This window comes from Leptonotus elevatus, chromosome 4 (genome assembly GCF_054856555.1).
Source record: "Leptonotus elevatus isolate MCC_2025b chromosome 4, RoL_Lele_1.0, whole genome shotgun sequence".
Lineage (NCBI taxonomy): Eukaryota > Metazoa > Chordata > Actinopteri > Syngnathiformes > Syngnathidae > Leptonotus > Leptonotus elevatus.
The window spans coordinates 19,009,188-19,035,797 of NC_141242.1; the positions used below are offsets into that span (position 1 = coordinate 19,009,188).

At 41.7% G+C, this 26,610-nt stretch overlaps 1 protein-coding gene across 3 annotated transcripts; it reads left to right on the forward strand.

Annotated features, from left to right (window-relative positions):
• Nucleotides 1-1,436: 1,436 nt before the first annotated feature.
• On the forward strand, nt 1,437-26,377 carry mtss1la (MTSS I-BAR domain containing 2a). 3 transcript variants are annotated; one of them, XM_086073770.1, is made up of 15 exons: nt 1,437-2,011; nt 5,330-5,391; nt 5,484-5,557; nt 17,361-17,445; nt 17,622-17,713; nt 17,806-17,880; nt 20,064-20,221; nt 20,324-20,431; nt 20,751-20,848; nt 21,763-21,895; nt 22,197-22,271; nt 22,447-22,602; nt 22,915-23,091; nt 23,488-23,653; nt 25,033-26,377. In XM_086073770.1, the coding sequence occupies exons 1-15, from the start codon at nt 1,943-1,945 to the stop codon at nt 25,827-25,829; spliced, it is 2,325 nt and encodes a 774-aa protein (XP_085929896.1). In that variant the 5' UTR covers nt 1,437-1,942; the 3' UTR covers nt 25,830-26,377. The 3 variants fall into 3 exon arrangements, with proteins under 3 accessions (XP_085929896.1, XP_085929898.1, XP_085929899.1); XM_086073772.1 differs by lacking the exon at nt 22,447-22,602 and having other exon boundaries at nt 1,438-2,011; XM_086073773.1 differs by lacking the exons at nt 22,197-22,271; nt 22,447-22,602 and having other exon boundaries at nt 1,438-2,011.
• Nucleotides 26,378-26,610: the final 233 nt, after the last annotated feature.

Genomic DNA, 26,610 nt, shown 5'->3' on the forward strand with positions numbered 1-26,610 from the left:
TAAATTGAATTAAAATAAAATAAAATAAAGCATTTAGGTTAATGGATTGATGGATGGTTCATCATGAAACTTAAACCAGTCCTGACATGTGGGCATACTGTAGTTAAAACAACTAGAAAATACATTTTTAAACAATGAAACAAAACACATTTCCTCACTCTTTAAACTCATCATCTGAAGGGCAATTCTGGCATATGTAAACCGAGTTGCCAGAGGTGCATTTTTCATTGGCCCATTATTTGGTACGTTTGGGGGGTGAGGACCCAAATGCAGGATACAGGGAGGCGAGGCCGGCTTGCAGGAGTTCAACAAAAAGGGATTCATTTGCAAAAGAACAACCAAAAGGCAAACAAGGAATGTGGAAAAAATTCTCAATTAACAAAAGTAGATGCAAAGTAACAAAAAAAAAACACGGGTAAGGACAGGACGACTGACATAGACTCTGTGACAAAAACGAATGAAGGGAAGGAGGGAACTAAATAGGAGCAAACTAACGAGACAATGACAAACACCTGGATATGACACAGGGACAATGAAAACCAAACCAAAACCAAACAAAACGTAGAGCATGACAAAAGACAAAGCAACAAAACTAACCAAACCCAAACCATAACATTATTTGCATATGTGACAACAAACCCCAAAATGACTGAGACAAGTTGCCCCAAACTACCATCTTGGCTAATACTTGATTTAGTTCATAGGTGTCAAACTCCGGTCCTGGAGGGCCGTAGTCCTGCAGGTTTTGGAGGTTTTCCTCTTCCAACACAAGCTGATTCCAATCAGCAGGATTGTTATTAGGCTTATGCAGAGCGAGCTCATGAGCTGATCATATAGCAGCTGTGTTGTAGAACGGAAACATCCTAAACCTGCTGGACTGCGGCCCTCCAGGACCGGAGTTTGACACCTATGCTCTAGTTATCTTAAAATAGAGCAGTGACTAAGGCATGACAAAAACGCCTGAATCTCTCCACTAACTATACTGGTAGCATTTGTCTATGTACGACGCCTGCTTTCAAAATATATGTACAGTAAAGTACGTAAGTAAGTAAAACTACGATAGTATTTCATTTTTTCGTTGCGCTCTCTGGTGGAGAAGAAAATGGCAATGTGACAACTTACCCGTGATACAACTAGCCCAGGTCTTCCCCTATGCAGTTTTATGAATGTAAAGACAGTGTCAATTTAACTAACATTTGTCCTTTGTTATTCAAATGTCAGTTAATCTGATGTTAAAAGATGGTCATCATGGCCCACGTTCTCTGAAAACAATAACACGATCCTCATTAACACAATCAACACGCGCCCACACAAACACAGAGGAAATCCTGTTTTGCGTCTCAGTGAGCTGTCCAATAGGAACACGCAGCTTCACTTTTGTTTGCATGGGGTGAAGGCTACGGAGGGGGAGGAGGGGTATTGCTCCTTGTTCCCTCCGCCTACTCTTCAAACGCGTGAAGATGCTTAAAAAAAAAAAGCCTCGACCCGCCCCCCTTTCCATTCCCATGGATCGTGTTACTAGAGGCTCTTCGACATCTGCTGCTCCCGCGAACAACAGAGCGCGCTCCCGCGACTCGAATCCGCGCCTCCGGCACCTCCTGCCCTCTTCCCAGGACCACTGCGCTCTTATTTTGTGTGTGTGTGTGTGAGCGAGAGATCATGCGGAGCCACTGTGCATGTGCACCCCACGTTACCCGGCTTTAGTTCTCGCCTACGGAGGACGCGCCTCCTAGTCTCGCTCCATCCAGTCCCGTGCGCCTGACCGAACCCGAGCCGGGTGCCGTCGAACGGCACGCTTGTGTTTTTGTGCGACCCTCAGGCTGCGGGTTTGCGTCCTCTTGTTTGCCCCCGCGAAAGGACAACTAAGGACGGATGCGTGCAGCAGAGGTGTCTGATGTTTCAGCAGGCTGTCTAGTGTTTTTTAATTGACATTTCTGAGAGCATGGAGTCCGTGGAGAAGGAGTGCGGGGCGCTGGGTGGATTGTTTCAGGCGATCGTCAACGACATGAAGGTAAGAGACACACTGAAGTAGTCTATGATCTTGTTCATGCACAGTTTCTGATCAGAAATAATTTTACTGCCTTTGTGTCTTTCCTCGCCCCCCTCCTCCACTTCTCCACTGCAAACAGCCCTGCAGGACAAACTGGGAGATGAAACATGTTTTCCTTTGTGTTATTTGCATAATGTGCAGCAGGTTTCACCCTTAATGTTTTGAAAAGTACTTTTCAACAGAGGCCTGAGAGGCTACATTGCATATGATTATTTTTTTTTAAAACACACACACATTTTGTTACAATCATTATTTATATAAAGGCATTAAAAAATATTACAATTTATAGACTAGTAATATAATATTTTATACTTTTATTATTGATTATTATCATTGATTAAACTATCAAACACCTTAAAAATGCCTCATACTCTCTGTAGTTGAGTAAACAAGCGCCTGGCCATTATGTGAAGAAATAATATCGTAATAACCCCCCCCCCCCCCCCCCCATTTGTCAATGTGTTTCTTTCAAGGACACCATCTCAATTGGAAATGTAATGGATTTACAATTGAGTTCAATAACAATAATAATTAGAAAAAATACGTCAAATAAAGAATTACCAATTATTAATTTTATGCCCCTCTTCTAATTGACAATAGTCCTCTTTTATCCCGGCTGGTACATTTTTACTAGATTAAAATCTCAGCCGTGGAGGGATGCTTTTAATAATGTAACAACCCTCTACACAAAAAGCAGCTCAGAATATTATATAATGTGCTCTCTGGTGTAATTGATTTGACATGTGCCCATTTTTTTTGTTACATTACCCAAACACTTAAGTGAAATAGTTTCTAAAGCAGCAAATGTTTGCATCCCATTATGTCCGACCCAGATTCAAGCATGTGTTTGTTGTGTGCTGGGGGAGGAGGGTTCAAGTGAAGGAAGTTGAAGCCGGGTGGTCCGTGGTTGTTCACGACAACAGATGGAAAGTGCGAACGCGTTCATTAGGCCTGAGAGACGGCCCTCCCAAAAGTGTCGCTGTAGCTTGGCTTACTTTATCTTTACAAGAGCTTAACAAGTACGTCAAGCATGCAGCAGAATTGTTATTGATCGCTTGCCGGCGGTGCCTTTGGACCGACTATTTATGGACCCTCTGTCAAGCTCCAACCAAATGAGTTATTAGCCGTTTTCAGGCGCTGGTTTAGTTTCATGCGTTGCCTTTTGTGTCGGTCGCACAGAGCGACAAGCTCAGTCAAAAAGTATTGAAAAGCAGATGAATGAGGCTGAAGCCCTGAGTCAGCACTGTCCGTGTCCACTGTACTAGACAGAGATGTGACCTCATTCCTGCCGCCTGGCTGGTCAACACAAGCCTGCCAGACCAGCTTCGCCCCCGGGGGCTGCACAGACCCGCAGTTTCCTGTGGTGATCTCAATTGTGTACATAAGACTGATTAATGTTACTGTCTACTGCAGTGTGGAGTGCTCGTACATGATAAGGCACACACAAAATATAATTGACTGAACGCAAATTGCTTGTTATGTAACTATTGCGCTATGAGAAATGGAAGCAAAGGGAGTGGAAGAAGATGTTTAACTGCTCCTTTTGCCAGGACAGACCACTTTTCCCATCGTCACACTTCAAGACTTTTTGTGTGACTTGTCATTTTTAAAAAAAACATAAATATACAACCTGAGTGGCATTTCATTGAAGAGGTTCCACTCTACATACCAACCTCGAAGCATGACATCTGCATCCTCCTCGGACGGAAGGTGTGGATGAAAAGAGACGTGACATCCTCCACCTCGGCCGTTTGTGTGCATGCCCCTTTGCCCACATCCTTCAGCTGTCTTGGCATGACACCCGTCCTTCAACAGGGAGTTGCAGGCCCTACAAGATAATTAGACACCTGTTAGAGAGCAAGCGCTGACAGCATGATAAGATGGTGCCTTGCAAACACTTTTGCTTGCTAGCCCCTAAATCATTTTCCAAGGCAAAATGTACATACAGTCGGACTTTTGTGACAATCCCAAAGCAGGGTCTAAAATGAATGCTGGAAATATTCCCAATAATTGGAAGCTTTCCATTGGAATTATCGGATTACTCTAGAAATTTAGCTTTTTTTTTTACATTCATTTTAAATATCAAGCAAAAAATCATGCAAAACATGCGAGGGAATTACAATACTTTTAATTGCTCCATATTTTGCTTGTACCTTAAATATAGGTTAAAAACACAAAACAAAATAATCTACCAAACAGTAGCCCGTAATTTGAAAATTTTCTATATTATGGGACTCCTAAAGTGTCGGTACCAATATACTTGCAAGAACTCTGGTTGTCAGGATTATGCTATAATATACTTTCCCAAATTGTATTTAAATTCTCTATTAAAATCCAAGCTCTCAGATTTCATTTAGTCCCATAAATTGCCATTTGTAACTTGGAAAATTCGCCGAATTTTGCTAAATTATTCAGGATTGTGAAAACTTTATTGGTTGATTTTATGTGTTTGTAAACAGGATTACTACACACCCGAGTCAAACTTTGTGGAATGCAGAGAATTGCGCCAAGGAAGGAACGATTCAGTTTTGCTTCAGCAGCTAGTGAGCAAATGAAAAGACGAACAAAAAATTGGGATTTTGAAAAAAAAAAGATAGCTATTTTTCTTATTTGCTGTTTGAGTCACAATAGAGCCTATTCCTACCGCCTACGAGTTAAAAATGGTACAGTTTAACGACATGCTCTGTAAATCAGGAAGTAGCATGTTAACTGCTAAAACAGATGGGCAAACAAACACAAATGTGGCCCGCCACTAATGTATTGACTTGTAACAGTTCTTGAGTTCTTGAGCTGCACTCATGCCATTCTTGTGATCTTTATTAAGGCGGAATATTTAATGTTTTGGCTCTCACTAGATGTTGTGGCCTGTCAGTAAAAAGTGAATCCTACCCTCTTGAATGTGTTTCATGTTTGGCTTCCGTTCTTCTAGCTCAAGGCAATAACTGATTAACCTGGGCTAAATCCACTGCAGATTTCTTTAAAGACTTGATTGGAGGCACATAATGATAGAAGCGCTTATGCGGCTCTTACAGTATACGTACAACAGCCGTTTAAATACCAGCTCACAGCAATAAAAAACAGAAGAGGATGTTTAGGTTCCTTCACTGACCTGCTTCCTGCCTAAGGGTAGGAAGTCGAAGACTATTTGCACTGTTATAACCCTATTTGAATCTATTTCAACAAGTGTGAAACTGAGCAGGCATAGTTGCGTAACAAGATGAAACAGATTAGATGATGTTTAAGAATATTATGTCTTTTTCTTGTTCTGTCTCTTATTAGAGCTCCTACCCAGTGTGGGAAGACTTCAGTGCCAAGGCTACAAAACTGCATTCTCAACTCAGGTGAGGTGGACTTTTTTTTTTTATCGGAGGCTTGATTTTATCGTATTCTTATTATGAATTCATATATTAAGTAAGTATAAACATGTTTTCAGGACAACAATTCTGGCAGCCGTGGCCTTTTTAGATGCTTTTCAGAAAGTGGCGGACATGGCTACAAACTCAAGAGGTAAAGCTGTGGTTTTTATTTTTATAATCAATGCAATTAAAAATGTGGGTAATGCTGTTTACTGTATGAATCTCAGTTTGCTGTTTCAAAATTGACCATTAATATTCCCATAGTCAAATGCCCATCCCTCGTGCTCACTTTGCATGCATGCCACATGAAGCACAGGCCACAGAGGCAAATGTCATCAGGAGTCGTATCAGCTCTTTCAACCTTTCATGGCCAGTTTGATTTCTCTCTCAATGCTAAACCCGTGCTTTGCTGCCACGCTGCCGACTGGGATAAACAGTGCCAGGCTGTGCTTTGAAGTCGAGAAAAATGTTCTCTCAGGAAAGTGATCACAGGTCCGCAAGCCTCCGAGCGTGGGATTGCATGATCCTGAAAGCTCTTGTTTCAGGGGTAGAAAAACTGACAATAGCTTTCTGCACCAGGGGCACTATTTATGGCCAATGCTATCAATCGACAAAATAGCATATGTACTCTCTAATTTTGTTGTAAATGCTTGTGACCTTTGTCAGGGAAATGTTAGACAGATATACACCCAGCTAGACATAACTAAAGGCTAATACAAGCAAATCACATACTTTTCAGTTGATCAGTACAGAAAACAATCATTTTTGTACTTTTATTTTTTATTTTTTATTTTCTTAATTCTTAAAGGTCACAAAGTGACAAAATAATCTATATCTTAGTATTATATTATGCAATATAACGCGTTAAGGGATTGGAGGGGACTAAGTTGCAAAAAAATGTGACGAGGACATCCGTAGTGTTTACATAAACATTGACTTGTCTGACATATGTTATGTTCTTATTGGCCCTTGTGGCAATTATGAATGAGTCCTGTGAACTCTGCCTAGCAACAGGTGGCCAGGCAAATGTCATATGACCAGGAAGAAGAACTGAATCTACTAGTTACTTACTGTACATTTTATTTCATATTCTAATGAATCACAAACTTGCATGACAAATTGTAGAGTATTTGACAGAACTGTACTCTGTGCCCATCAAACACCATTGACTACCACGATCACACTGACCGCAGTTGTCTTTACGTGACCCCCAAGTCACAATGCTCTTAGGATGTTCAAAGTTCAGTGGGTAAGGTGACAATCCAAGCTTATTGTTCCTTTGGCCTAATGAGGTCTGCTGAGCTGCTTTGTCACCCAGCAGCTAGCAGCAGCAGCAGCTAGCAGCTAACAGCAGCTAGCAGCAGCAGCAGCTAGCTACAGAGACAGCTGATTAACACAGATTTCTTTGGAGTTGATCGTCGAGAGCAATATGTAGGTCAAAACCCCCTGCATGAGTGCAAGACAAGTGTGTAAATGCTCCTGGCATGCGCGCACATGCGTTAATGAAACTGTAGTAACATGCACACACACATGCTTAAATATAAGACCAACAGCTGGATGGATACCTGATCTTTGCAGGTCACATGCCCGCATGCTTTTAAACAGCCTGTATTAGTAGTTCCACAGTGTCCACTTACTGCCGTCATGTGTTTACATATTGTCACGTCTACTTTTTGTCTCTCCACTAACAGTTTTAGGTTTATTGTGGAGACACATAATTACATGAAGTGATCTCAGAAATGCATTATTCGTTCTTTGGGTTTAGAAAGTGGAAAGGCAAGATTTAAGATTAAAACTGTAGTTGAACCAAATCAGAGAATACATCAACATGATATATAGAGCAGGGCGATATGAGAGATGGCTGAATGGATGTATAAAATAAAATCCCCTTAATGTGTGTCACTCAAACACCCACTCACTCCACTCGTCCCCTCTCAGGAACATTAACTTTAGGATTATTACTCTTATTCTCAAGCTGATGAGGCATGATTTGGAAAAGTTGTGGAGACAAGAAATGTAGCAAATGCAAACGTTGACAGGTAAATGACATTGAGTGGATGCTAATGGTCCGAGCTGGAGTTGCCTTTTTTGCGCACTGTGTCAACATTTGACTTAAGTTGCGTGATTAGAATGGTATAGTATTAAATCATGTTTCCTCTTATTATAACTCAAATTATATTATACACACCTACTAGGCCATAGTGACATCATACTTTGGATTATAGACCACCACGGTTACGCTTCCATCCTCATTGAGTCTATTCTAGGAGTTACTACCACACCCAAGCGTGCATCCATTGCATCCTGCATGGTGCGTAATCCTCATATAGGATGTGGTACTGGTCTGCTAGATCTGATGCTTTTATGAATTATTATTATGTTGTTTTTTTTTGTCTGTGTCAGCACAAGTCACAACTCCCAAATGACCTTCTTATTAGTTTTGAATAGCATTTGATGCAACGTGGCTGTGGTAGCTTTATTGTCCCGTTCGAGTTTGTGGCTTCTTTGAGTCAGTGTACATTTCACTCTAGCAATCACTGAACATAAACTTCACATACATTTCAACTTCAATGTAATGTTGTCTGGCTGTATGGAAGAAGACTTAAACCTTGCGACAGAGACTGTAAACATTTGAAAATAGACATTTTCTTTTGCCGTTGAATGGTTTGAAGCTGTAAGTTGCTCCCTGTTGGATATTACAACTGAAGCAAGCTTAGAGGCACGTGTTTGGCTTCACTTTTCAGGCAGTACCTTTGACTTACTTGTGTAAATTCAAATACAGAGATCCCCCCCTCCCTCCCCACACACACACATGCACACACACTGCAGAATGAACACATGGTTGCCAAAAAAAGCAACATTTCCATTCATTAAGAGTTTCCCTACTGCAGGTCCAAAGAGGGAGAAGACTGTAAAAAGAAGGATTTTATGATTTCCCCCTATTGACTTGTGCAGCTTTTCCTACCAGTAATAACCTTATTTAGAGTGCCTCATAGACATTGGCTTCTACTGTGTGTGTGCGTGTGTTTATGTGTCAAACTGCCACGCTCTGTGTCCCATGTTCACCGCTTCCTCCTGCCTGTGGAGTCCATTTATGGTTTATGGTCATGGTTGTGTGTTTTATGGAGACTCAGGAAGAAGTGAGATTGCAGGCGTTTTGGTGCCGTCACGTCGATGGATTAGCGTCTTAAGACCCGTTTGTTGAACAATCACAGCTGGGTTCAATTAAAGTCCATCAACCACAGCGCAGAAAGTAGAGCATTTATTAAAGATAAAACTGGTTCATGTTTCAACACTAGTCTTTCCTTGGATTTAAGCTTGAGGCCCACTCTTGGGGAGATTCTATATTTAGGTTGGTCGTTCTATTGGTTTCTGTGGTGACCATTTTTATCCCTCCATATTAAACTGATGCGAGGTCAGTGTAAGACATCTGCTGCTGTCTGTGTCTGCTGTTTTGCTGTTGCTATGTTTGATAACATATGTTTTTGTGGACTTGGTTTATATTTTGGTTGTGGTTCAATTAGACAGAGGTCAAAGGGCAGCTCGTGAAAGACTAATGTTCCGTCAGGGTACGGCATACATGGTTTGTCTTTTCACCAAGTGGGGTGAGTCTTGTTAGGGTGGGGGTTGTGGTTGCAGTGGGATTTCCACAGCTCTACGTACCCAGGCTCGCCATAGGCGTTTCGCTAATCCTCTTAGCCCAACTCGATAACACACAGACTCAGACTGGCCGCTGGTCCCTCCTGAGCGGCCACCCCCGGGTTTAACAAAATTTGCACATTGGGATATTGAGGTGGACTGCTTTGCTAGTTTAGGTTTTTTTATTTTGACATCTGTGTGCCAGACAGTTATGGTGGACTGCTAACAGGTACAAAAGTTCCCTTTGGTTCACTGCAATCCAGTGTTTTTACTACTTATACATCACTGGTGCATATCGAGTGGAGGCATGCTAGTAGATCAGTGTGTCAGTGAAGTAATAATCTGCTTGTACGCTGTACCTCTCTGGGCTGGCAGATGGGACGGATATCCCTACCCGCCATCTGGACAAGCTGGCATGGACGAGTTGCGACCCTGGCCTCGTGTAGAGCGAGATCAGCGGATTACTGTTCTCCACACTGTCCTAAACACTGTAGCAATTTTTTTTATGGGCATGTCAAATAATGAGTGTGTGCATGTGACCAAGATTGACATCCATCAAGCTTGGCATGTCATGTTTGAAGCCTAGGATGAGGATGAGTATTGTCATGTAAGCACCACAGCTGGATAGCTATAGCCACATCCTATGTCCCGTTGACTTAGTGAAATAATTTGGGGGGATTTTGCATGAACCTTCTCTACTGTCCCATTTCTGCCAATCTAATGCAACCCCTGCCTGTTAAGCCTCATTTCCAAGAGGCAGAGTCCAGTTTGGTTTGGATCAGTAAATCCTGATCATGTAGTAGGTCGGCAGGATGGCAATAGCTCTGTTAGCTACAATGTGACATCATAAGCGCATGATAGCATTCAATGTTGTACGACTTGTCTGTAAAACGGATGTGAGAGTACTCTCTCTGGTAGATTGATCACATATTCAGAGTTTGTCATAGTAAAATCCTATACCAGTGCGCTGTGCAATATGACCAATATTCCATAAAAAGAGAACTGTGTTATCGAGGAAGGGGTCAGGTATTTTGGGAGCTTTTCCTCGAGAAATGTCACAAGATTTATATGAAACTGATCAAATGACTGAAGATTTCCCATCATAATACACCATAATAATAATAATAATGCATTCAATGAATCGATTACTACAATGATTCAGAGGGTTCAAGGCACACTGATGTCATATGAAATACGATGACATCAACCACACATATCAGTGGAGTGCAGAATGTATCTGCCTGCGTCTGGATCAAATCCTACGCCACAACTTAGACCGGATTTCACCTGGTCTAAAGTCTAGTTTAATTTCTGTGACCAAAATTGTCACCAAAATACCGGAACGCCGAGGAAGGTGCAGCATAGTCTACCAAATTCCCAAACACGATAATCTAGATTTGCCCTGGAAAATATGTCAGTTTTTAGTTTTTCTATGAAAATAGGGCCTCATGCATGTTTAACTTCTCTCTTTGACGTTTGTTTGGCCAACAGGTATTACTACACGACGAAAGCAAAGAGTAAAAAAGAGGTAGGAACAGTTATGTAAGGAATAGGCGAAAGGGGAGAATAATAATTGCAGAGAAAACAAATCTTTAGGCATGACTTTCATTCTGAGGCTGAATACCAAACTAAGAAGACAAACATGAGACTTGAGGGGAACACTTTGTTCAGAAAGATTTGCACATGAACTCTGGGTGGAAAGTGACACGAGTGTGAGAGGGCTGGAAGAGAGGAATTTGAATGACGAAAGAAAACATTATTAAGCATACACTGGTTATGTAAAAAAAATAGCTCAGCTTTTTTTCGAGTTGACGCGTTTTAAAACTGTTTTGCGAGTACATTTTGTTTATTTAGTTGATTGTTGGTTGACCCCCTTTCTGTCTCTGCTATAGACAATGAAAGAGGGTGCCTTATTTACTGTTACCTATTTGGATACATTTACATTTCAGCATTTGTGGTGACCCATGGTTTTAATCTGTCATGAGCAGATTTTGGATCAATCTTAACACTTTACTTACTTGATGAACACTAATCACACATCAGCCTGTGCTATACTTTGTTTGTTTATTTATTTATTTATTTAAATCTGAAATACTGCATGTGAGCAGTCATTGTGAGATCACCTTGTAAATGAAGATGCACATTTCTGTTTGTGTTTTTTTTCTTCCATTTTTTTTATACCGAAAGGTGGTTTTAATCAGTTTGCATTCATTGATAAAGCTGTAGAACAAAGCTGTACAAAAACAAAACAGATACATTAATTTAGGTAAGGAACAAAATCAAATAAACAAGTAAAATAAAACACACAAGGACACAAGGACAATTATTTATTGCTAAATTGAATAGCCAAAGAATAAAAGTGTGTTTTTAAATTAGATTAAAAAAAAAAAAACTTGAATTGAAGGAGCTTCTAATGTGAAGTGGCAGTTTGTTATGTGAAGGTCTAATCTTCAAAGCTATTTGTCATCATCTGTAGAATTAAATCTGGGCCCTGAGGATAATAAGGACCCATTATCAATCACTGTGTTACTGGTAATTGACTTTTTATATTCTGATTTAATCATTAATAGTAGTTAATTTGATTATTTTTAAGACAGTAAAATTCAGTTCAAAATCCTAGTTGACCTTACTTAGATCATTCATGTTCAACTATCTCTGTAGTATGAACCAATGGCGTGCAAAGGGGGGCAGGACTGGCCTGTTTGCAAATTAGCAGTTGAAACTACAAAGCGTAACAAGTTTGGAGGAACTATTATATTATTGTATGCCAGCAAGGGTGTGAAAGTAGGCGATTCTAGCAATTGCAGTTGTCCCAATACATATGGGTTCATTCATGTGACGTGAAAAGATCATTCAGTGTATGTTTAAATGTCTGGCGATGGAGTGTGCACAATCCCGTGTGGATATGCGGCTCCCTAGATTTATTGTGGAGTATAGCACCCCCCGCCCCCTTCAATCTAAATGAAAAGCACATTTAGACCAGGAGCTGACTTTATTTTTAGAAACGTTTATGTTCCTTCACAGGAGGTTCCACCTACAAAATATCGCCCACCCACTTGTTCCCCCTTCCCCACATAATACTCTCCAGAACATGGTTACACCACATAACAGCACAACTGAAGTCTGTCTGCTTCTCAAAGTGCCTCGGGTCATGACTTGGGAGGTGGAAATTGCTGTGCGTGCTCTTTGGCCCAGACAACAATAGGATGAGTGTGTTTGACTCCTCATGTGTGGACTAAAACAATCGTCGCGGAGGTGGTTTCCGCTGCCTTTCAGTGATGTTGCCGCTGGTAAGAGAAGACAGATGTAAGGAAGTGACGCACAGGCTGGACAGTAAATATAGCACATAATTGCTCCCATTCTCTTGCTAAAACGGTTTTGGAATTAATATTATTGAATCGAAAGTAAAATGTTTGAGTTGGGGCCTTGGGAGTCTCAAATCTGCACTGGTACTTTAAATACTGATACATTTCATAATGTACATTTCTGTGTACCCCCTTTGATTTAATGCTGAATTGAGATGCCACAAGTTATGCTTTAGCGCAAAAGCCTTTTCCAATATCAGTTACAGAATCCCATTCCACAATTTGACATGCTGTCATTCATTAATAATAAAATTATCTTATTTTTCTCAAGTTGAGCTCTTAAGATATTGCTGATATGCTGTTTTGTTCCCACACGGTGTCTATCATATTCACTTTAAGACGCAAAATCAGTTAGATCACTTGCTCAAATCAGCAGCCACATGACTTGCTTGGAAATGAGCTGGCTGTGCTTTGAAGCATGTTTTTGTTTTTGATTTGAAAGAGGAACTTAACAGCCGCATATTTGCACAACTGGGAATTAAACAAAATCAATGAAGATAACAAGCCATTTCTAATTTAAAAAGACTCAATAAAATGATGTGTCTTTATGACATAAGAGGAAGCAGCAGCCGTTATTAGTTACTGTACATACACATGTTGCAACATTAGCTACACCTGCTATATAGAGATCCGATAATCTACTGTATCAGAAATGCTGCCTTGGCATTGTGGTTATTGTGAATCTAGTTTACATTAGGAATTAAATGACAATTTTTTTTTTTTTTGCCTGTTGAGTCATAGGCAATTAATTGATGACATCATTGATCATTTCAGAGTGCAAAATAAACTGGCGGTAGATGAAAATAGCGGTTAGCCTCGCTAGCTTTTGTTACTTCTATCGCTGCAAAGTCTTAATAAAGGTGAGTCAAGTCCAGAATTGTTTTTACAATAATATCTTCTGTGCACCCCATTAGTCTAAACAGTGAACCACTATTCTGATTAATATTGTACTTGTGGAATATGAATTAAGAAGCAAAATTCACTGAAAATTACATTACACTTGCCCAGGGCTCTGGGAATGACAAATCACAGCTCACCTGTTTTTTTTAGTTTAGTCATGTGACGTTTGCAAGGTGAGCCTTGATTGGCCAGTACCTAAGCCTTGAGTAACTGTGTGTGAGGTCATTTTCACTCAACAGCAAGTGGCAAATTGGCCGCCCCTGAAATTGAAGAAAACAGTTAGATTTAGATGATTAATTAATATTCCACAAATGCAATGTTAATCAGAATACTGTGTTTAGACCAGCTGGGGTGAATAGAACGTATTATTGTAAAGACATTTTTTACTTGATTTCCCCTTTAAAAGTTATTGGTTATTAGCGGGACATTGGGACTGGCAGAGAGGAATATGGGCAATGGTGCAAAGTAAAGGATCTTTTCATCTGCGTTGGTCCAGTGATGGCCTCACATGAGCGAGTTGAAAGTCCTCAGTAAATTGGCCGAATGGAAGACGAAATGCGTGACGAAAAGTTCATTATTATCTTTTTGAAGGCAGAATTTGTCATAGAGCTCTTTTTGTGGCCCTCCCAAAATGGCAGGTGCAGCACAATTATCGGGCTCTATGTATGAAGTCCTGGCTGTGCCTGTTGCACCTGCTCAAGTTAACCAAATAACTCCCGACCAGTTAAAGCCAGCCAGCATCTCATCATCAGTGGGTGCCCTCTTTCATCCTCCCCTTCGTTCCTCTCTCATCCCACCAGCTCCTTTCATCCCTCAGGGGCCTCCACTGTGTGCCAGCCAATTGACGTTCAGCAACACTTTAATAGGGTGTAGAGAGGCAAAAGGCAGCCGGCTTGACTGTCTCTTTCAACCATAGTCAGCTCGCCGGCCAATGTGCCAATGTGAGGAATCACAGTTTCTCACGGATGATGGAAATTCCTGAGCACAGCAGCTGCTGTATAAGAGCAAATAAAAAGACAGTTGGATTCTTGTGGAAGTGAACCATGGAGCATGTTCTTTGCCTATGCTAAACACTTTTTGTTGACACACGCAGTAGAACAAGGAGCAAGTGTCTGACTCGGACTGCAGTAGAGAGCTTGGTTGCAAATCCTGGACTGACGCTCGCTCCAAATCAGTAGTCCAATGAAACCTGAGAGAGAAAGACAGTTCACCAAAGCTCCCATATTGAAGACATCAGGAATAAGGCGCTGTAGCTCCTGGCTTCTTGGCAGGGGAGCTCACGATATAGCGGGCCTATTAAAGGACTCCCCTTTCCCAGAGGAATTAGGGAAGCTAATCAAAACCAGAGCTCACTGAATTTTTACACCGCACTTAGCTGGACCTCAGTGCTGTCGTTTTGCAATTTTCCCACCATACGTTTCGCCCTACTGTCGGCAATACCAAGCGCTTTTAAAGAAGCAAAGGAAAGCTGATGGAAATTTGAACTTTGAAACAGCACCAAGTGTGTGGTTCTAATGAACTGCTGAGTCACTACCGGATGCTCGCTGTGCAAAGATAAATGGCAGTTGCACAACATCTTGCCTCCATTCTAGCCTTTGTCCATTTACATGTGGCTGTTGGCTGCGGGGTCGGCCCTCCTCTTGAGCCACAGGGGGCAAGAGCCGCTAAATAACGTTACCAGCTTCTCTGTACAACAAGTTATGTTTTAATGCCAAGAAAGTCACACATGAGACATTTGACTGGCTTTGCTATTTTGACTTAATAAAATTCCCAACTTCAGTTCTCTTCTTGTTCGTGCGTGTTTGTCACATGCGAGGGAGCTTTGGGAGTGATTCATACTGTCCCACTCCATCCGGTGGGGGCCAGAGGCCAGAAAGGCTCTCGGATAGGGCCAGGAAGCCTCTGGACCTCCCCAGGATGTGGCTGTCAGTTGATCCTCCTCAGGGAGGGAAAGGAAGAGAGGAGATGGGTTGAAGAGAATACGGGGGAAAAATGTAAGGCGCAGGTGTGGGTGAGACATTAAGAATGGGGGTGGGGTGATCACGGTTGCCTGGCAGTGACTTTGCAAAGGTCTGTTAAAGAGATAAGACTCCACATTTGCCTTGCTCTGTAGTGCTGTGTGATGAGCTATTTCACAGCTGTGCGTGCCTTGCGGGATAACGTTAGAGTGCCATCGATGGCCATTGACCTGGTTCACGTGCTTGCATGGTCCATGACCAGGGTTGGTAGGTCTAAAAGATACTGCTAATATTTTGCCTCCCTTTTCAAAATATTTCAAACCATCCTAATTAAGATGTAAACTGAGCATTAACTTATGCTGTTGAGTACGTATCCTTATAAAGACAACTTTAAAGTGGGATTCAACCCAAAAATGTCCGTTACAATATGTTGGATACGCCCCCACTAGCCTAAACACAGCATTCTGATTAGTGTTGTGGTCACGGAAATTGAGATAAGCAGCAAAATCCACCCGTTTTTATTCATCTCAGTTGGTGGCCATTTTGTCACTTGCTGTCGACTGAAAATGACATCACAATTGCTCATGGCTCGGGTAACAACCAATCATGGATCAGCTTCGGAAAACAGGTGAGCCGTGATTGGCCGTTATCAGCTTCAGAAAACAGGTGAGCCGTGAATGGTCATTACCTGAGCCCTCAGCAACTGTGATGTCGTTATCAGTTGACAACACGCGGCGAAATGGCTGCCCCTTGAGATGGAAAAAAACCGGCTGGATTTTGCTGCTTAATTCATATTCTACAAGCGCAATAACAATCAGAATACTGTGTTTAGACTACTGGGTCTGCATTTAACATATTTATTTATTGTAAAGATTTTTTTTTTAGGTTTGACTCCAGATGACCTTTCAACTCCAACAATTATGAAACAGTCAATGAAGAGGAATCCAGTTTATCTCTGATCTCTAATGGGGTGGTCTCCTAGTAACACTTTTATGATCTAACTAGCAGAAAAGAGCACATATCTCAGTGGACAGCAATCTAGAGCACAATGTGCTTCTTTGAGTTTCTGTCCTGATTCTGCAGGGAGGTTTCGAGTCAGTTTCTGTCTCTCCACCCTGCATGAATGGTGTTTAGGAAACAGAGAGAACAGGAAAGGCAGAGCAACCAAGGAAGAATAGAGGGATATCCCCTTACGTTCCCTCCTTTTTCCTCTGGGATAGAAGGGCTTGAGAACCTTGGGACGGATGGGGGGTTGGTTAATTGCAGCACCTGTCCATACAGAGGCAAGAACATCTGTATGGGGGACCTGCGCACCAACATTTGAAAACAAGCGTGCCTTGGCTCGGCCTGTACGTATGTCTGGTGAGAGACTCTAAGATTAGCAATGTGTGGCCCAGATTACAAGCGGATCAATGCTGCCACATACTGCACTAGGCTGTGAACCATCAGTGTGACACTGGCCCGTCTGAGCATTAGGGCTTAAGACTCCATTTAATTACACTTCAGCCGAGAGGAAAAGTACAGTAAGAAATTCACACAAGCTGTCATTTACACTGTGGTGCGGCTCACATCTGCAATCTTAGTGTATCCAAGCACAATGCACATTTCATCCGGAAGATGATATACTTTTACTTCGTGCACAATGTCATATTTGCTCTCACCACATAAATATGACATTTATAGTCTCTGGTTTTACAATTGCTACCTTGTGGCTGCAGGAAAAATCCATCTTGTGAGGCGAAAACAGCCCTGACTTACATTATATCACATCTTTTCAAAATGCGTTTCTCATGTCTCATATTGTATATCATTTGTCAAGAGATAAAGATCAGTCTGCTACTTGTTACTGCCATTATTTTATGAGTAACAACATTCTAAATACTAAATACATTCTGTTGTCCAGCCATCCATTCTCTGTACCGCTTGTTAGTATAAAAATAAGATGCATCCCGTCATAAAATTATTATTGATTCGATAGGCATATTTCAATTAAGAAGTGTCACACAAAAAAAGGAAAGAGTCACACGTTTTGTGGGACTTAACAGGCATCTTTCCCTTTTTTTAACTGCATATTTTTCTGTTTCTTTTGAAGGCGCCACCAGGGATATTGGTTCCGCTCTGACCAGGATGTGCATGCGACACCGCAGCATTGAGGCCAAATTACGCCACTTTACCAAGTACGTGTCATCTGAATGTTGTTTTGTTTGTCTCCTCTCACCTTGAGGGAGATTAGTGCTCCCAGGTTCCATTCCATCTCATTTGGCCTTCATCTCTCCCTGAGTGTTTCCTGCAAGACAGATAAAGCAATTTACAACACGTCCTTCAATTTATGAGTGTCATCTTATCACTATAGTGCTCTAATGGAAGGCCTGGTCACGCCACTCCAGGACAGAATAGAGGAATGGAAGAAGACTGCCAATTTGCTGGACAAGGATCATGCCAAAGGTGAACGACATGGAAGCACATTTTTTGACTAAAATAAGAAATCTGCTAAACATTTATGGGTTATCTTTCTGTGTGACGTTCCTGCTCAACAGAATACAAGCGGTCTCGCCAAGAAATCAAACGGAAGTCATTAGATACCATCAAACTTCAGAAAAAAGCAAGAAAAGGTAAGAATCCCTTGAGCTGAGCCTGACTGCCGACTGCGTATGATTTGAGTTGAACTAGCACCATCTTGTGTTAGATGCAGGTGTTACAACAGCAAGCAAGCTGATGGGGAAATTTGTCACATTTTCAGTCTGCTTTCAAGCTTTGCACTCCTTCTCAGCTACTGCTCTATGATCCCCCAAAAAACTATGATCTATTAATGGTTGTACAATAACTCTAAATTGTACCACTCTTCTTGCATCATTGGTACAACTTTTTCAAACAATGTGTCCTGATATGGCGCTACTAACATTGCTTGTTTTTCTCTCCTCCCCTCCCTTACCTCCCCGTACCCCCCCCCCCCCCAAACCCCTCCTTGATTTCTTTCTGTCTATTTCCCCCGACATTAGAGCTTCTCGGTACGTCTGCTGAACTTACAACTTAGTTCTTCACGCCATCACATCCATTATAATACTTGACTGTCAGTCAGAGAAATGTGTCATGTGTTTATGTTAAACATGAACGATATTGCACACAGTTGGTATATGCTCACTAAGTGAGAATGAGAAATCCATCCATCCATCCATCCATCCATCCATCCATCCATCCATCCATCCATCCATCCATCCATTCTCTGTAATCTTCACTAGGGTCAAGGGTGTGCTAGAGCATATCCCATCTGACATTGGGCTAGAGGTGACCCTGAATTGGTCAATCACAGTAGTTGAGAGATGTATTTGTCCTCACTGTCCATTCATGATTAATGTTACTCATAAATGATGGCCATAGAATCAGAAATGGAACTTCTCTGTCCAGGCTGCTCTGTACAATATGACTAAGTAGACAATAAGTCAACAATAGCACGAAAAGACAAATAACAGAATGTACCCCATACACAGGACTTACATCAGTGCAGTTAATAAAGGTTTGATGAAAGTGCCATATTTCCTATGGGGGGGAAAAAAAATTCTTAATCCCAACAATTTGGATCTTGGCCCTGCAACAAATTGTATTTGACCTCAGGGGTTCCCCACAGTATAAGACGATATGGACTGTGTCAATATAAGCAATAGTATACACTTGCACAGATTACACTCTAAAAACAGTTGCGTCAAAAAATAAATAATTGGGATCAAACTGATACTGACCTAACTTTTTGGGGAGTGTTTTGTACAAAACAAAACAAACAAGCAAACAAATTTGGTTGGTAAAACAACCCCAACATTGGGTTGTATAACCCACAAAACAACACCCCAAAATTGAATTGTTAAACAAAACACACAAACAAAATTAGGATGTTTTGTACTACCCCCAAAAAGAAGACGAAAAAAAGGAAAATTGGGCTATTCATTCAAGCTAACGTTTTGGGTTAAGTATCCAAAAAGTTGTTTATATCAATTTTTGGCCATTTTTTTTAGCGTGTAGCATAAAAAATGCACTCTAATATTTGTTGGATCAAAAATAACCTATACTAATTTTTTTTGGGGGGGGGGGGGGGGTCCAAATTAGTGTCCTATTTTGCATCCGGTCCCTTTTTGACCAATTATTGGGTTATATTTTACCCAACTGTTTTTCGAGTGTAATAAAATCTGTACAACCTAAATCTGTCTAACAATAAACCGAGAGGTTCATGAATTATTCAGCCTTTTGATGTCAAACACATTGACACTGACGTCAATAAATCTTTGGTAAGACAAATATATTACTGTGAACAGCAATTTGATAACTACTCACATGTGTATAATATATTTCTGAAGGAATCTTTGTCTTCAGATGCATGAAAGTGGCTACGTCTGTTGTAAATCAAACAGCTGGCATCTTACTCGTCGACATCACATCGTCTTTCATTCTTCACTGCGTCTGCTCGTCTATCACAGTGTCAAAGTAGAATGTACTGTGCCCTTGATTAACACTTTTCTAATGGAACTCATTCAAGGGTTTTGGAGTCATCACCAGTAGCTCGGCATCGAGTCATTATCTCTGACATGCTTCATTGTCCTCCCATTGCCATGTACATGAACCCATCAAATAAATAAACACTTTCTCATCATGTTTTCTAATCATCTTTCATTTTTGACTCTCCCCCTTCTTTGCTGCAATGTTGACACTCTTATCTCCTATCTTCTCCTTCTCTCTTGCCTCTTTGCTCATCCTGCGCAACCTTCTCCCTTCCTCTGTGTCTTGTACACACACACGCGCATCACAGGGCGAGGAAACCTGCGCCCGCAGCTGGACAGCGCCATGCAGGACGTCAGCGACCTCTACTTGCTCATGGAGGAGACGGAGAAACAGGCCGTGCGCAGAGCACTTCTGGAAGAGAGAGGGCGCTATTGTGCATTCATTAACATGCTGCAGCCTGTTGTGGTGAGGAACCGTGAGCAACACTTTTGTGCACGACAACAAACTTGATATATTATTATTTTTTGCGGGGGGGTGATGATGTAAAATACTGTTTTACTGTTGCAGAATGTTGAGATTGCCATGTTGGGAGAGACAACACACTTACAGGCCATTGTTGATGACCTCACGCTGCTAACTGAAGACCCACACAAACTTCCTCCAGCCAGTGAGCAGGTATCAGACACTGAATTATTGATACCAAGCTTGTCATCTGACATCATAATAGTGATGGTTTCAAAATGACCTGTAATTGATTGGTAGCTCACAGCACACACTCACCGGTCACAATATTAGTTACAATCACATATTGAATGGCCGATACAAAACTTGATGAATTTGAGATATTTTCATATAACAGTGTGTTCATTATTATGCTTGTAGTTTGCATTGCTGTTCCCCTATTTATGATATCTACACAAGCATCAGTCCGAACTAAATCAATGTATTACTCTTTTTGGCCTATTAGAACCATTTGTTGTGTGTGTTGCCACAGGTGATCCGGGACTTGAAAGGTTCTGACTTTACCTGGTCCTATCAAACACCTCCCTCCTCCCCTAGCAGTGTCAGCTCTAGAAAGAGCAGCATGTGCAGGTAAAATGTAAACACACTCATCTATAGAGTTCCCAAGGCCACTAGCACGTTATCGCAACCAGAACATGCTGACAATGTCGCCCAGTTTTAGTGTCAGTGTGATATTTTGTGCTCAATTAACGTTTTTGTATTCTTGAATCTACGCATCCACTCATCCGTCGTCCCAGTGGTTAAAAATAAGTAATGACAAAATGGTTCATTGAAAACAAAGTTGGACTTACTATTGGGCATCGTTTAGGTAAATGCCTCGTAACCTTTATACAAAAATATGATTTTTGCGCCATGATTCAATCAAAAATAATATACCAGTTAATCTTGATGTTAGCAATGCTCTCTGTAGCAATTTGGCCAAAAATATCTTTACAATAGCATTTTTATTTGACCATTTATGACTGAAACATCTTCTAATTCATAATGGGTACTCCTGCAAGCCTGTGGCCAATAGTTTTCAGACTGGGTTCGGGCTCGAATTTCCTGGATGTGAAGTCATGTGCGCATCGCATTGTTTACGTGAAGAAGAATGTGTGCAGTTTCACTTTTTGTCAACAGGTGGCAGTAGCGACTCAAAATTGATTTTTTTTGTGTTCATTAGCTTTAATATAGGGTAGCATACGGTATAGCTGGGAACAATTAAGGGAAGCATGTTATCTGTTTTCGCGTGACAGGCCCAAATGCACAAAGCAGGGTATATATTGTAAATGGACAAGTTTGGCGTGGAATAACCCTGACCTCGACCCCATCAAACACTTTTGTGATAAACTATAACAGAGATTGTGAACCAACATCTGTGAACTTTTGGATGAACAGCCAAACATTCCCACATTTTTATGTATATATATATTATTATTTTTATTATTTTGAAATCCCAGCAAGTTATTTTCTTATGTTTCTTATGTTAAACGTCCTGTCAACAGTCTCCTCCAGATGCCTTCTGCAGGGGCCCATCGACTCAGCAGCGTCTCCTCTCACGACTCGGGATTTGTCTCCCAGGATGCCAACGCCCACTCGAAGCCTCCCTCTCCCATGCCCTCTGACATCGCCAGCCAGGTAGCAGCCATTCCGTCATTTCTTATTTGCATCTCTGACATCTCTGAGCTCTTCGATGCAATACAAACAGATTTTGGTTGAGAATGTTGACATTATTTGTGGCGCAGTGGACCATTTAGGCTATTCACTCTCTCGCGAGCTGCCATGGATACAAGTTTCTTTTTTGGATCTTAAAGCTCCTGTATTTGCTCATCAGCAGGCCTCTCCAACTAATCCTCTTTGCTCTCATCTCCTACACCTTTGTCTCACTCGTTCAATTTTCATCTCTCCCCTACTGTTTCTACTCCATCTTCCTTCCCAGAAATCAACAAGCTCGGCCTCCTCGGAGGCTTCAGAAACCTGCCAGTCTGTCAGCGAGTGCAACTCCCCCACTGCGGTTAGTAGTGCATGCGAGTCTCCAATAAGCCGAGCTCCTTGATAAGCCAGTCACAAATATCTACAGTACAGTCGTTGTTAGCTGGAGCTTAAAGAGGTCCACGGGCGGCCTCGGTGCAATTGGACTATTTGTGGATGGCGAGCACTCTGACTCAGACTTGTGTGTCATTCTGCAGTTTGGCTCATGCTCATCCTTCGGCACCTTCCGCCCTGCTTTCTCTCACACTGGCACCATCAGGCCTCTGTCTGTCATACTTCCTGCGTCCCCCACATTTAACCGCTCCCCCGGATCCAACACCCCCTCACCCACATCAAAGGTTCCTAGCTGGAAGGTTGGTTTTCATTTGCAGTTTTAATTTGGGTTCTCTCTCCTTCGACTTGGTTGCTTCTTCGCTTCTTGTGTTGCACATGTTTCGATTAACCTTGCAGTCACCTTTCTGTTGCTCATCAGGTTCAGTTTTCTCATCTTTTTCCCAAAAAAGATGTGGTAAACTGAGGCGGCTCGCTCATTTAACAACAGCTGTATTCTGCCCATATCTACCTCCACATTGAACTGATCCATGAGTCACATCAGAAGCTGTAATCAAAAAGTATGGGATGGTACTTTCTTGGTGGGTGTCTTATTGTTGCATGTGCTGTTCCAGGATTGGGCCAAATCAAGCCAGTGTGAGCCGTCATTGGCCAGCACTTTGCAACGCAGGAGAGAGTCTCTAGATAAAATAAGAGATATGGAAGCTCCGCCCAGTCCGAAGGGGTATCGTAGGAATCAAGGAGATGATGCACACAGAACAAGAATCGGACCCGGAATGATGACAGCTAAGGTAAGAAATCCTGTGGAATGCAAAAGCATGACAAGCACTCACAATGATCAATAGTTAACTCCCAAATCAATAAGTGATCAGCTTAATTTAAGATAGAAGAGATAGTTTCATCTTGATCTATCTATCCATCCATCATCATCTATCTAATATTTGACTAAACCTGTGAAACTTTTTTTTTAATGTTAAATGTACATTAAAATACTACTAATATTTACTAATTATTACAATAAAGTTTAAAATCGAAATATGTTATTAAACAAAGAAATGTTGGTTTTGCAATTCATCATTGTGTGCTACGTTGCTGCTCGAGGCCCATCACATGTCAATAAAAACAGGACCCCACGATGCTAAATATACAATTGTATGCATCGGGAATCTGCATGTGTTGTTCTACAGCATGGGGAGCCTCTGTCGCCAGCAGCCAGTACTCTGGCAATGGTATTGACCAGAGGTCTAAGCATGGAGCAGCAGAAAAGCAGCAGAGACTCACTGCAGTATTCCAGTGGCTACAGCACCCAGACCAACACTCCCTCGTGCTCTGAGGACACCATCCCCTCCCAAGGTGAAACTTCACTCACAGTCACTCATTCAAAAATTTGGGGAAATTCAGCTTTTGAGTGAAATATCAGTTTTTAGTTTTTATTGTACAACTTGCGAGCTAAACAGCAAAATGGTGTTAACCTTGCATGAAATTAAATGCAATTTTCTATTCTCATAATTTCTAGCTGATCATATACAGCAAAATCACCAGTGTTAGATTAACACTCGCAGTATTAAATCTAACACTAGAAAACCAATGAATGCAAATCTTACACTTTTCAAAGCGTTACTTTTTTCACACTTCACCAGTGTTACTCCAACACTGTATTACACACATTACAAATATACACTGTTAAACAGTGAGGGTAGGGGTGTTAGAAAAAATCAATTCGGCAATATATCGCAATATTACAACGTGCAATTCTCGAATCGATTTTTAAACATCCATTTTTTATGGGAATATTCAACAAAACGTCTTACTTAGGGTTAGGATTCACACATTAAGCATGGAAGAATGTTATATTAATGGAACATTAAGCCTTAATATTTTATTTCAGTGCTGTTCAAACATGAAACAGACTGCAACCTGAATTTTCAGATAAATAAATAAATTTTCATACAAATCTTACAGTGTACATGTACACGTTTACTGATGAGTATTTTCTAAATTTTAGTTAAAATCGCAATAATCAATTTATAGATTCATATCGGGATTAATTGGTATCGAATCGAATCGTGACCTATGAATCGTGATACGAATCGAATCGCTAGGTACTAGGCAATTCACACCCCCTCGTGACTAGTGTTGAAAGTGCGCTACACCAGTGGTTCTCAACTGCGGTCCTCAAGTACCCCTATCCAGCCTGTTTTCCATGTCTCCCACAAGCAACACAGGTGTTTGAAACGATCAGCTTATCAGAAAGCTCTGCATGAAGCCTGATAACGATCCTCAGCTGTGTTGGCTGTAGGAGGCATGGAAAACAGGCTGGATAGGGGTACTCGAGGACCGGGGCTGAGAACCAGTGCTCTACACCAGTGTCAGTATTAAACTTGGAATTCTGCCAAACTACACTTAACTCTGGTGTTTGAACTCAAATTTAACTTAAACTACACTTTACTCGGGTAAATGGTACTATATAGCGTTTTCCCTCTTATAAGGCCCTCAAAGCGCTTTTTTTCCTAACAGTGTTAAAATAACTTTGCATATTTGATCAAACACTGGAAATTTAACACTGACCGATTTGCTGCGTAGAACATACCCCAAGAGGACAGCTGATACTGGTATCGCTGCCATCGCGAGTACCAATACCTTTTTATGGCCATTTTATGATCAGGATAATGTATCAATTATGTATCATGTAAAACGCCTACAACCTGAATTTGAGTTACTATCATCCCTAGGTTCTGATTATGAGTGCTATTCTCTTAATGGAGATGCTGACACCGAGGCACAAACGGAGTTTGACAAATCCTCAACCATCCCGCGCCACAGTAACATCGCCCAAAGCTATCGCCGCATGATTCAAACCAAAAGGCCTGCCAGCACAGCAGGCCTTCCTGCAGGTAAAAGCCTGCAGAGTGCTTCCAACGGTGGCGGGGTTAACAACGCGGGAACAATTGCCTCTGGAACGGCTACTATTCGGCGGACGCCTTCCTCCAAGACCGGCGTGAGACGCACACCTTCCACATCCGGCCCCATTCCCATACGCCCTCCCATTGTGCCGGTGAAAACCCCCACTGTGCCAGACTCGCCGGGGTACGCCAGCCCATCCCAGCACCGTGCGTGTAGCGAAGAGTTGCTCTACTCGGACGATCCATATGCAAGTGAATACTTAAAGGCTTCTCAGAAGAGGAGCCTCTCCGACACGGCGTGGGCTTGTGGAGGAGCAGACAGGACTTCCTACACCCAACAAGCCCAAGGCATGGCCGCCCACAGTGCTGAGGAGGACTCAATGCTGGCCGCCAACCGTCATAGTCTAGTGGAGAAGATAGGAGAGCTGGCGGCCAGCGCCCATGCCCTCGGTGAGGGTCAGTTCCCCTTCCCGAGCTCATCATTAGGGGATTCTACTCAGTGTGCGCTCCATGAAAAATCTTCTGAAGCCCGAGAAGGCGTGGACATGTTGGTTACTATACGTCGGGGCGTTAAGCTCCGCAAGGCAGTCACTGATGATAGGTCAGCCCCAAGAATCCTGCGGTAGCTCAGAAGAGAGTCTTTCGGGATAATTACCGCAACACACGAAATAAGGCACAAAATACAACGAGGATGGAATTTGACAATAAAGATTATTTGACTCTCAGACAACATCAACAACGTTTGTATAAAGTAGCCCCGGTTGTTTTTTTGGTTTGATTTGTTATTTTTCTGAGCCTTGTGATTGTTGATCTCTACTCCCCCCCCCCCCCCCCCCCTTCCTTTTTGTTACTCATGCTCCGGTTATCTCAAATCTTAACTGACGCATGGAAAGCTCTATGTCTCTGTTCCCTCGTGCTCTTATGATTAATATAAAATTCCTTTCTTCCTCAGCCACACATCCGTCATTGGAAAGTGATGGTCGAAGAGCTCTGTGAGCCTCTCTTTGTGTCGTGTTTCCTATCTTTACTGTACAAGAACCGTTATTACTGTTATATTTCATAAGATGAGAAGCGGCTGGGTGATTCATGTATAATAGGAGCAATATGGCAGTGTTTTTATCGCTGTACTGTACTGTCAATATATTCTGCTATTAAAAACGCTTTTTACTGTTAACTGTGTTATTGTCTTTGACGCAAAATGCAAAATCCATAGTTATCACAGTTATGGCTAATATTTTACATTGTTTTTGTTTGTAATTTACAATTTAGCGGGCAATAACATTTTTATTAATTCAGTTTCTTGAGGTAAAAGGCAATTTAGTATCGAATACCAAATGGTCCATTTGACTGATACTACAAATCTATTATTTATCATTTTTATTGGTTCTCAAGTAGAACTGCAGTCCT

Excerpts from the sequence above, each read along its gene's own strand:
- mtss1la (XM_086073770.1), top strand. The coding sequence starts at position 1,943 with ATGGAGTCCGTGGAGAAGGAGTGCGGGGCGCTGGGTGGATTGTTTCAG. Across the intron at positions 22,272-22,446 it reads AGTGCAACTCCCCCACTGCG|TTTGGCTCATGCTCATCCTT; the intron begins GTTAGTAGTGCA and ends GTCATTCTGCAG. Across the intron at positions 23,654-25,032 it reads GGACACCATCCCCTCCCAAG|GTTCTGATTATGAGTGCTAT; the intron begins GTGAAACTTCAC and ends TATCATCCCTAG.